Raw genomic sequence first — 10892 nt, 5'->3', positions numbered from 1 at the left:
TGTCAGGCTCTGCAGTGCCCGTTCCCGAACCGAGCTGAGCTGTGCCGTGCTGGACGGGACTGGGACGGGCTTTGCAGTGCCCGGCCGTGCCGTGCCGAGCCGGTCCGGGATATATCAGGTGCTCGAGCGGCCGCTCCCGAACCGAGCCGAGCCGAGCCGTGCTGGACGGGACTGGGACAGACCTTGCAGCGCCCGGCCGTGCCGAGCCGAGCCGGTCCGGGCTATGTCGGGTGTTCACGCACCCGTTCCCGAACCGAGCCGAGCCGAGCCGTATCAGGCGGCAGTGCCCGGTCTGTGCCGGGTGCCCTGTCCCCCCGAGGCCCCCCGAGCCCCCCCGTGCCATCCGCCCCGCTCCGTCCCGTCCCGTCCCGTCCCGTCCCGTTCCGTGCCCCCCCCGCCCTGGCGGTGCCGCCCCCCAGCTCCCGGCGGCCCCCGGGCTCAGGCGGTGCCGCCGCTTCCCGCCCGCCGCCCGGCGCCATGGCGCGGTTCGAGCCGGCGGCGCTGCCCGAGCTGCTCCCGGTGTTTTACCGCCGCCTCTTCCCGCACGGCGCCTACGGCCGCTGGCTCGGTTACGGCGGCGGTGAGCGGCGGGGGGGGCCCGGGCAGGACGGGGCCGGCGGGGCTGGGCCCGGGGGGGGGCGGGGGGAACGGGGCGGGGGTCGCTCCGTGCCGGTCCCCCCTCCCCGCCAACCCCGTCCGTGCCCCCCCCCCCCCCCTCTTCCAGCGGCGAAGAACTACTTCCAGCTGCGGGAGTTCTCCTTCACGCTGCGGGACGATGTCTACGTGCGCTTCCAGTCCTTCAGCAGCCCCCAGGAGCTGGAGCGGGAGCTGCAGAAGATGAACCCCTACAAGATCGACATCGGGGCCGTCTACTCCCACCGGGTGAGTCGCACAACCCCAAAACCCCCAAAGCAGAGTCATTGAGGGTGGGAGAAGCCCCCCAGCATCACCCGGTCCGACCGTCCCCTGCCGCCACCGTCACGTGCTAAACCACGTCCCCCAGCACAGCGTCCAACCTCCCCTTCGACACCCCAAACCCCGCTCTCACCGGGCTCCCCAACCGGCCGGGGGCTGCGGGAGGACGCCGGCCCCCCCCCGTGCCCCCCGGTGGGGCTGAGCCGGTCGTGCCCCACAGCCCAGCCAGCACAACACGGTGCACCTGGGGGCCTTCCAGCCCGTGGAGAAGGAGCTGGTCTTCGACATCGACATGACGGACTACGACGACGTCCGGACGTGCTGCAGGTTACCGGGGGCGCTGGCAGCGTGGCCCTGGCCCCAACAAGGTGGAATAGTTGGGGAGGGGGACGGCACGGCCGCAGCGCCCCCCTGACCTGCTGCGCTCTGCCCCCAGCTCGGCCGAGATCTGCTCCAAGTGCTGGACCCTGATGACCATCGCTGTTCGCGTCATTGACCGCGCGCTCGTGGGTGAGGGATCCCGGGAACCCCACAGCCCCTGCCGTGCATCGGGGACGCATCCAGACCCTGCTGCCCCTTGCAGCGATGCCCTGAAGAGGGGGCTGGGGGAGCTGCTGCGGGGCTGGAGCGGGAGCAGAGCTGACACCCAGGGGGTTCTCCCGGCGGGGCTGTAGTGCCACCCGTGCCAGCACGCTCCCGCAGCCCGGTTGTTCCCCCCGCAGAGGACCTGGGCATGAAGCACCGCCTGTGGGTGTACTCGGGCCGGAGAGGCGTCCACTGCTGGGTGTGCGACGACGCGGTGCGGAAGTGGTCCCCGGCGCTGCGCGCGGCCGCCGTGGAGTACCTGACGCTGGTGAAGGTGGGTGCGTGGGGACCGGGCAGCCCTGCCCGCCTCGCCCGCGCTGAGCACCGCTGTCCCCCCAGGGTGGAGCAGAGACTGTGAAGAAAGTGAACCTCTCGGAGCCCATCCACCCCTTCATCAGGTCGGTGGGGACGCGCCTGCCCTGCCCCGCAGCCGCCAGCCACGGGGCACTGAGCCTCTCCCCGCTCCTCCTCTGCAGGCGGTCGGTGAACGTGGTGGAGAAATACTTCGAGGAGTACGCACTGGTCGGCCAGGACATCCTGGGCAGCCCGGAGCGCTGGGACAAGGTGCTGGCCCTCGTCCCGGAGGATATCCTTCCCGCAGCGGCTCGGGGCCAGGGGAGGGTCCGCGCAGGGGAGTGGGGCTGGCAGCAGCTGTGATCAGCCTTAACCGCCGGGCACAGCACCGCGAGCAGCTGCAGGGCGACTTCCCCAAGAAGCGAGACTCGGTGCAGCGCTGGGAGCTGCTGAAGGGCAGGATGGAGCGGACGCGGGTGAGCTCCCAAGGGGCTGTAATAGGGTGAGGGGTGGGTGCTGCAGCCCCTGCGGCTGCCCCCTGACCCCCCCCGTCCCTGCAGCGGGCAGCAAGCACCGGGAAGAGCGCACCATGCTACGCAGACTGGGAGATCATGCTGCAGTACTGCTTCCCGCGCCTTGATATCAACGTCAGCAAAGGCGTCGGGCACTTGCTGAAGAGCCCCTTCAGCGTCCACCCCAAAACAGGTCAGTCTGGCCGCCTGCAGGGCCGGGACATGGGGCCGGCCAGCTCCGGCAGCGACTCCCCTTTCTTGCAGGCCGCATCTCGGTGCCGCTGGATCTGCAGAGGCTGGACCAGTTCGACCCATTTGCCGTCCCCACCATCAGGTGGGCCAGCAGAGGGGGTCCCCGGGTGGGTCCTGGCTCTGCCAGCAGCCCCTGCCATGTCCCAATATCGCCCGCAGCTCCCTGTGCCACGAGCTGGATGCGGCCGGCGATGACGGGGAGCAGGAGGACGGCGGAGAGACGGAGCCAAAGCGGCGTGTGCGGGGTGAGGGGGGCCACGGCCGGGACATGGGGGGGTCCCCACCCCAGCGGCGGGCTCCTGCTCCTGCTCAGCCCCCTCTGCTCCTGCAGACTACAAGAGGACGAGCCTGGCGCCGTACGTGCGGGTCTTCGAGCAGTTCCTGGAGGAGATGGAGCGCGCCCGGAGAGGGGAGCGGCTCCAGCGAAGTGGTAAGCGGCGGGAGGAGAAGCAGCCAGCCTGGGGACCTGGAGGGGCCCTGTGGCTCTGCTCTTTTTCTGTAAAACTCCTCGTTTCTCCCCTTCCCAGACCTGCAAGGCGATTTCTGACGCTGCTGGGGAGCGCGGTGGCAGCCCCCGTCCTTGCCGTGGGGCCAGCGAGGGACCTGCCTGCCGCCCGTGGGGGCCCGGTGCCGTGGGGCAGGGTCCTGACACCCCCCGGCCAATTTCCCCGGCTCCCTTCCGACCGCCGCAGTTTGTGCCTTTTGTATTTTTTGTACCTTTTTTTTACCCTGTTTTCGCCTTTTGTACTTTTTGAACGTTTTCTACCCCGTTTTCCATTAAAAAAATTCTGGTCAGCCGCGTGCCTGCCTCCCTGGGCCGCCCTCCCACCGCGGGGCTGGGGTGGGACCCCCGGGACCCCCCCGGGACGCCCCCGGGACCCCCCCAGGGCCCCATTCCCGCTCCCCCCCCGGACCGTCCGTGCCCCGGAACCTTTGTGCGCGGCCCCGGGGCCGGGCGGGGGTGGGGGCGCTGCCCCGTGTCCCGGAAGCGCTCGGCCCTTCCGGAAGTCGCGCCGCCAGCCGCTCGGTCTCTTTCCGCCGCCATCTTGGGCCCCGCTCCCCGCACGGTGAGCGCCGCCGCCGCCATCCGCCGCCATCCGCCCCCGCGGGGCACCGGGGCCCGGGGGGAGGGCGCGGGAGGGGCGATGGCGGCGGGGCCGAGGCCGCCGGGGGCACCCGGGAAGCGGTGGGGAGGGGGGCGACGGGACCGGGGGCGACCGGGAGGGGACCGGGGGGGACCGGAGTGGGCCGGGAGGGGCCTGGGGGGGCGGCGGAGCGGAGCCGCCGGTACCGGGAGGCCTCCGGGGGCTGCCGGGGGGGCCGAGCGCCGGTGGTGCGGGCAGGGGGAGCTCCCGGCGGCCCCCCCCCCCGGGCAGGTCCCGGTGCCGCCGCGAGCCCGGTGCCGTTTTGCTTTCCCCGGTGGGCGCAGCGATGCCTGGAGAAGCCACAGAAACCGTCCCGGCCACGGAGCAGGAGCTGCCGCAGCCGCAGGCTGAGACAGGTGAGCGCGGCGGGGGCGGCCGGGGACGAACCGGGATGAACGGGGGGGGGGCCGGCAGCGCTGCGGGGCCGTGCTCGGGGCCGTGCCGGTGGCTGCGGGCGTTGCCTGAGCCCAGTCGGGGCCTCTCGGGGAGGGGGTTTGGGGCCGGGACCGCGGTGAGTGCTGCGGCACCGGGTGTGGGCACGGGAGGCTCTCGTCGCCAGCCCCGTGTCGTGCCCCGGTACCCGGGGAGGTGTCGCGACAGCCCCGCTCGGTGCTTTCGGGGCCGATTCTCACAATGAGGTGGGGAAGACGCGAGGGGGCCGCTGACGGTGACCGGGGCCCATCCCGGCAGCAGGGCGCGGGGCCGTCTCGGGGATGTGCTGCGTGACACCGTGCCCCGGCCCCGGCAACCGAGGGGCAGAGGGGGCCCTGCCGCGGGTGGGGGGGATCTGGGGGCCGTGGGAGAAGCTGCGGGGCCCGGGGGTGCGGGCGGGGAGCCCCCGTCACCACCTCCTGCCGCCGGGAGCAGGCTTGGGGGGCGGCAGCGGTGCTGGGGGGGCACCGAGCCCCCCGTCTCCATCCCCGTTTCCCCCTCTCAGCCTCACGGAGCGCGGTGAGGCTGGGGGAAGGTGGCCACGAGCACGGCTCAGCTGGTGACACCGTCACCGGGGGCTGTCCCTGGGCAGTGACATGGGACAGGGGCAGCGGCCTCCGCCCCGCCACGGGGGGCTGGCGGTCACCGGGAGACCCCCGGGGGTGCGGCTGCCCTGTGGGGACCGCGCGTGGTGCCCCCGGGGGGGGACGGCAAAGGAGGGGACCCCGTGCACGGAGGGGGCTTCCCGGAGCCTTCCCTGGGGGGGGGAGCAGCGGGGGGGTGAGGATTGGGACCCCCGAGTGGCCCCGGGGTGTCTGGGGAAGCGTTTGCACAGCCCCAGCGCGGCTCCTTCCTCCTGGACGCGGTGAGAGGCACCCCTGGGGGGGTGCGGGGGGGGGGAAATTTGGGGCTGTGTGAGCCGGGCTGGGACACCAAGTGCCAAATCCTCCTCCTGGTGGGGGCCCGGCCCCCCCCGCGGGGCTGGTTCTGCTCCCCTGACCGGTGCTGCTGGTCCCACCGGGCCCGCCCAGCGTCGCCCGGCCCTGCCCTGCCTGCGGGGCGCAGGGTGGGGGCTGTCTGCGAGCTGGGGGGGCCCTGCCCCCATTCCCCGTCCTCACCCCTCAGCTCCCGGTGCCCAGGGCCGCCCCGTGTGAGCCCCGCACGGTGCCGGGGCGTCCCCCAACCTCCCGAAGGAGCCCCACGCACTCCGACATTCCCGGGCTGCCCCTGACCCCGCAGCTCCCCGAGGGCCGGGGCTGGGTTTTGGCCGCACCCCCCCGGTGAGGCCGGGGGCTGGCAGGGGGGGCCCTGTCCCCGTCCCTGCCCCGCGGGGTCCCCCCGGGCCCGCGGGGCCGCCCCGCTCTGACGGCAGCGCTCTGTTTCTCTCCCTCAGCTCTTCTCCTCGCTCCTCTGCCCTCGGCTCCCGGCCCCGCTGCCCAGGCTGCCCCCCGGGGAGCCGGCCCCAGCCCCCCTGTCCCCCCCCGTGGTCCCCGCCGCGGCGTTTCCCGTCTCCTCCGTGCCCCCCCAGCTCCCCGCCCCAGCCTTGCCCCTTCCCCTTAATTCCCCCCCTCCGGCCCCGGGTTCCCCAGGCCCTGCCGCCGCTGTCCCGTTTGGCCCCGTGGCCCCGGGACTCCCCCCCCCGGTGTCCCCCCCCGCTGTGGGGCCATCCCCACCGAGCCCTGTCCGTCCTCCAGCAGCTCTCGGCCCCCCCGCTGCCCCCCCCCAGCCCCGTAGGAGCCTCCATGGCCTCAGCCCCTCGCCCCTCTCCTGCCCCCGCCCCTCCCCTCAGCCCTGGGGCAACCCCGGCTGCTCTTGCCCCCACCCCCCCCTGTCCCGTGGGGGCCCCCCCGCTCTGTACCCAGAGCCCGGGCGCTCCCCCCGTCTGCCCCTTCCCGGCCCCAGCGGTGCCGCTGCCTCCTGCCGCCCCCCAGCCCCCCCTGGCCGCCCCCCCGTGCCCCCCCGTCTTCCTGGCAGCCCCCATGGCGCTGGCCCCGCCGCTACCACCTGGGGGGGCCCCCGGGAGCCCCTCTGCGGCCCCCCAGGGCCCGCTGCCTGCAGCCCCCGTCCCTCTGCTGCCCCCGGCAGCTCCGGGGACTGGCGCCCAGCCTGGGGGCCCTGCCCTGGCAGCCCCCGCAGCCCCGGCACCTCCCGGGAGCCCCGACCCCGGTGCCGCCGCCCAGCCCCAAACCCCCCCAGCCGCTGCTGTGCCCCCCCCAGCACCGCCGGCGGCTCCGGGGGTCGCTGTGCCCGCTGCTCCTGCCGGCTTCCCACCGGCCGTGCCCGTGTCAGCAGCGCCAGCCACCCCTCCTGCGCCCCCCCCTGCTCCTCCCAGCCCTCTCGGTGCCCCCCCGGCCCCTGCTGCCCCCCCAGCTCCTGCAAGTCCACTCCCAGCCCCTGCAGCCCCCCCAGCCCCTGCCGCCCCCAAATCTCCTCTCTCGAGCCCCCCTACTGCCGCACCACCTCCTGTGGCCCCCCCTGCTCCTCTGAGCCCTCTCAATGCCCCCCCAGCCCCTGCAGCCCCCCCGGCTCCTGCGAGCCCGCTCCCTGCCCCCCCAGCCCCTGCTGCCCCCAAATCTCCCTCGAGCCCCCCTCCTGCCACACCACCTCCTGCTGCCCCCCCAGCCCCTGCTGCCCCCAAATCTCCTTCCTCAAGCCCCCCTACTGCGGCCCCACCAGCTCCGGCCGCCCCCCCTGCAGCCAAAGCGGCTCCCGAGGGCCCAGCTGATGCCCCCCCTGCCACCCCCCCTCCTGTCACACCACCAGGGGCTGCTCCAGCCGCCCCCCCTGCAGCCAAAAAGCCCCCAAAGGGCCCCGCTGCCGCCCCCCCTGCCCCAGCTCCTGCAGCTCCCCCGGCTGCGGCTGCCCCCCCTGCGGCCGAAGCAGCTCCCAAGAGCCCGCTCCCTGCCCCTGCCCCCCCGGCAGCCAAAAATCCCCCCAAGAGCGCTGCTCCTGCCCCCCCTGCCCCAGCTCCAGCTGCCCCCCCTGCAGCCAAAAAGCCCCCCAAGAGCCCGGCTGCTGCCCCAGCTGCCCCCAGTGCCCCAGCTCCTGCAGCTGCCCCAGCTCCGGCCGCCCCCCCCTGCGGGCAAGAAGCCCCCCAAGACCCCGGCCGCTGCCCCCGCTGCTCCCTCTGCCCCTGCTGCCCCAGCTCCTGCAGCCAAAGCGCCTCCCAAGAGCCCCACGGCCCCCCCCCGCCCCCCCGGCAGCCAAAGCAGCTCCCGGCACTCAGCCTCCTGCTTCTGCTGCCCCCCCAAAGCCTCCAGCCGATCGCGCCGCCCCCGCGCCCCCAAAACCAGAAGCCAACCCCCCCGCTGCCGCACCGGGGGGCAACCTGGCCCCCCCTGCCTCCCCTGTGCCGACTGCTGCCCCCGCCAAGAAGCAGCCCCCCCCGGCTAAGGCCAGCAAGCCGGCCCCGCGCCCCCCCCCGGCCAAAACTCCCGTGAAAGCCACCGTGGAGGACGACGACGACGACGACCTGCCCCCCCTGCTCCCCCCCGAGGCGCCCGCTGCCGAGCCGCCGCTGCAGCCCGTCCTGGTGGACCTCTCCCCCCGAGCCCCCACGGCCCCCGCTGCGGCCTCCCCGGCTTCCGCAGCCAAGCCGCCCGTGCTGAGGAACGACAAGGGTATCGGCCGGCCCCGGTTGTGTGTGCATGGAGTGTCACTGGCTGCCCACCAGATACTAACCCCCCTCCCTCACCCCCCCCCCGCGGGACCCCCGTGGTGCGGCGGAGGCAGGACCGAGCCCAAGGCTGCCCACGGGGCGCTGCCGGCCCCGTGCGGCGGCACTAACGGCGTGTTGTGGGGCACGGAGCACGGTGTGGCCTGCGTGCGGGCGTGGCGGCTGCTGCCTGAGCTGGCTTCACGCTCAAACCCCGCGGGGAGCCGCGTGCTTGTGTCTGTTGTGTGCTGAGGGGGCCCCGGACCGCTGGCGGCCCCCAGGTGCCCCCCCCGCAGCCTGCGCAGGCCTTTGCTGCGGGCTCGGTGCGGCCCGGGATGCAGAGACCCCTCCCCGAGAAGGAAACGGGACGGAATTGAGGTAACAGCTGCATGAGAGCGTGGTGCTCAGCCTGCCCCACGGGCTGGAGGTGCCCGGTTCTGCTCTGGGCGCTGCCACGTTGCAGATCAAAAAAATCCACGCCGTGGTGTGCGAGGGGATCGCGCGCTGCGGGAGCTGACGGCCCCCGGGGCTTCCTGGGCACTCAGCCCCGAGCATGTGGTGAGCTGGGGCTCGTTTGCTCGCCGCGTCCTCAGCTCCCACAGTGCCAGGAGCCCCGAGGGGTGCTGCTGCCGGGCGCTCGTCCTTGAACCCGGGGCCTCGGTGTTGCAGTGAGCCCCCAGGCACCCAGGAGCCCCACGGGGCACGGCCCTGGTGCGGGTTTTTTGGCCGCTCTTGGGGAGTTTCCATGCAGTGAGTGTCGGGAGGAGGCAGCTCGTGCCCGGTGCTGTCCTGCTGCATTTGCAGGGAGGGCGCCTCCCGCCAGGTATTGCTCAACCCCGCTGGATGAAACGCGGCTGGGGTGGAACTTGTGGCTGTGCCAGCACCTCACGGCACCAGCGGCGCTGCTCACGCCAAGGCAGCGCGGCTCCGTGTGTCCCCAGGCCCTCCTGCTGCCCCGTGCAGGGTTCTGAGCGGGGAAGCTGACACATTTCTTTCGGTAGGGTCCGGAACAGAGTCTGACAGCGATGAATCCGTCCCAGAGCTCGAAGAGCAAGACTCCACACAGGCCACGACACAGCAGGCGCAGGTAGGGAGGAGGAGGGACACGTGCCCGGCCGGGGCAGAGCCCCCAGCACCGCCGCAGGGTTGTCACCGCTCCCTCTCGTTTGCTCTCCTCGCAGCTTGCAGCAGCGGCTGAAATAGATGAAGAACCCGTCAGCAAAGCAAAACAGAGCCGGAGTGAAAAGAAAGCACGGAAGGTGAGGTGGGAGGCGGACGGGCCAGAGCTGTCTGCAGCAAACAGCCCAGGCTCGGCTCAGGGTTGGGCTTGGCTCAGGTCCCTGGGTGTTCGGGTGCTCACCTCACGAACCTGCTGCGGACAGCAGCCCCTCTCCTCCTGCCCTGGCACCACAGCAGGAGAGGTTTGCGTGATTTATCCAACCTCGTTGTGCCCCAAGGCTGGGGGATGCCCCTGGTCACAGCCACAGTCCTTGAGGCTGGAGTGGCTCCGGGTCGTGGCGTGGACCTGTGCCGGTCCTGGGGGGAGAGCGCTCCCCTCCAGGCTCCCAGCACTGCATCAATCGTAAATAATGCCCGTGGGCAGCACCAAAACGCACGCTGCCCTGTGCGTGAGGGCTGCGGTTGCTGGACGGGGCCCCTGGGCAGCAGATGAGCGGGGCTGAGCTGCCTCAGGAGCTCCTCGCCTCATTCCCTTCCTCGCTTGTTTTTTCAGGCAATGTCTAAGCTGGGCCTTCGCCAGGTCACAGGAGTCACCAGGGTCACCATCCGGAAATCCAAGAACATCCTCTTCGTCATCACAAAGCCAGACGTGTACAAGAGCCCAGCCTCAGACACCTACATAGTCTTCGGCGAAGCGAAGGTGAGCTGGCCGCGTGGCCGGCTGCTGAGCTGCGAGGGCTGGCTCCCCCCCGCCGCGCAGGGCTGGCCTCGCTCACGCTCCTTCCCTCCTGCAGATCGAAGACCTGTCCCAGCAGGCCCAGCTGGCAGCCGCCGAGAAGTTCAAAGTGCAGGGAGAAGCTGTCTCAAACATCCAGGAGAACACACAGACCCCCACTGTGCAGGAGGAGAGCGAGGAAGAAGAGGTGAGCCCTCCCCGTGTAGCCCTGTGGGGCTGGGCGCTGGCCCGTAGACGCGCCGGGGAGCTCTGGGGAGCTCTGGAGGCAGGGGCTGGATTTGCAGGCTCGTGGCATTACCTCCTGCTCCTGCCTGAGCCTCCTTCCCAGCTGCCCCCAGAGGTGGTGTTAAGACACGAGGTTTTCTTTCCTTTCCCTTGCCTCGGGGGCAGAAGGAGGTGTGGGGGCTTACCCCGGAGGGTCTGGTCCCAGTCCCTGCCAGAGGAGTGTCTGCAGGGCTGGGGCTTGCCCCAAAGCTTCCTGGGGCCTGAGCAGGAGTGACCCCGATCCACGCGATCCCATTTTCCTCCGCCGGGCACGGAGCAAACTGCGTTCAGCTCAGTCAGCCCCGGGCTCTGTCTCCTCAGGTTGACGAAACCGGTGTGGAGGTGAAAGACATTGAGCTGGTCATGTCTCAGGCGAACGTGTCCCGAGCGAAGGCAGTCCGTGCCCTGAAGAACAACAGTAACGATATTGTAAATGCTATAATGGTAAGTGTCGGTGGCCCGGAAATCTGGGGGGCTGGGGAGGGAGCGGGGTTGGAAGTGGGATTCCCTGGGTGGGAGACGCATGTGTACCGCCACGGCACGACATTCCTGCGGGGACGAGCAGAGTGAGAGCTTGGGGTTGTGCGGGGCAGGGCAGGGGGCGTGGAGGGGCTGGGACCTGGCTCCTGACTCCTCTTTCTCTCCACAGGAGTTGACGATGTAGCCATCAGCAGGGAGGAGCCTTTTTTGGTGTTACAGAGAAAAGTAAAATGCAACTAAATTTAAAATTTGTACTATTTCTATCCATTAATAAAAGTTGTGGCTTATTGTTGGTGAAACCCTTTCCCCCCTCGCTTTTGGCCTTGCTGCCGGCCCTTCCCTGCTAGCTGAGGCCCCAGGGTGGAGCCTTCCTCTCGGGGAGATCCCGGCCCCGATACCCCCGGCGCGTCCTGCCGGGGCGGAAGAGCACCTGCCCGCGCCCC

General features: G+C 71.6%; 2 protein-coding genes across 2 annotated transcripts; both read left to right on the top strand.

Annotated features, from left to right (window-relative positions):
- The first annotated feature begins 443 nt into the window (after positions 1-443).
- On the top strand, positions 444-3322 carry PRIM1 (DNA primase subunit 1). Its single transcript, XM_084303732.1, has 13 exons — positions 444-580; positions 725-882; positions 1136-1242; positions 1352-1425; positions 1638-1774; positions 1840-1898; positions 1977-2087; positions 2180-2270; positions 2355-2499; positions 2571-2640; positions 2718-2803; positions 2890-2988; positions 3086-3322. The coding sequence occupies exons 1-13, from the start codon at positions 478-480 to the stop codon at positions 3103-3105; spliced, it is 1260 nt and encodes a 419-aa protein (XP_084159858.1). The 5' UTR covers positions 444-477; the 3' UTR covers positions 3106-3322.
- Positions 3323-3555: 233 nt separating this feature from the next.
- Positions 3556-10748, top strand: NACA (nascent polypeptide associated complex subunit alpha). Its single transcript, XM_084303751.1, has 8 exons — positions 3556-3625; positions 3988-4059; positions 8792-8877; positions 8972-9049; positions 9523-9669; positions 9764-9892; positions 10291-10413; positions 10619-10748. Exons 2-8 carry the CDS (start codon positions 3990-3992, stop codon positions 10631-10633), a joined length of 648 nt encoding a protein of 215 aa, XP_084159877.1. The 5' UTR covers positions 3556-3625; positions 3988-3989; the 3' UTR covers positions 10634-10748.
- The last annotated feature ends 144 nt before the right edge of the window (positions 10749-10892 follow it).

This window comes from Netta rufina (genome assembly GCF_964035555.1).
Source record: "Netta rufina genome assembly, chromosome: 30".
NCBI lineage: Eukaryota > Metazoa > Chordata > Aves > Anseriformes > Anatidae > Netta > Netta rufina.
The sequence above is the reverse complement of the archived record's forward strand: the minus strand, read 5'-3'. Positions and strand labels throughout refer to the sequence as shown.

Coding starts and splice junctions, on each gene's coding strand:
- PRIM1 (XM_084303732.1), top strand. CDS start 478: ATGGCGCGGTTCGAGCCGGCGGCGCTGCCCGAGCTGCTCCCGGTGTTT. Junction 1,426..1,637: donor CATTGACCGCGCGCTCGTGG/GTGAGGGATCCC, acceptor TTCCCCCCGCAG/AGGACCTGGGCATGAAGCAC. Junction 1,899..1,976: donor CCCATCCACCCCTTCATCAG/GTCGGTGGGGAC, acceptor CCTCCTCTGCAG/GCGGTCGGTGAACGTGGTGG.
- NACA (XM_084303751.1), top strand. CDS start 3,990: ATGCCTGGAGAAGCCACAGAAACCGTCCCGGCCACGGAGCAGGAGCTG. Junction 4,060..8,791: donor GCAGCCGCAGGCTGAGACAG/GTGAGCGCGGCG, acceptor TTCTTTCGGTAG/GGTCCGGAACAGAGTCTGAC. Junction 9,670..9,763: donor TAGTCTTCGGCGAAGCGAAG/GTGAGCTGGCCG, acceptor TCCCTCCTGCAG/ATCGAAGACCTGTCCCAGCA.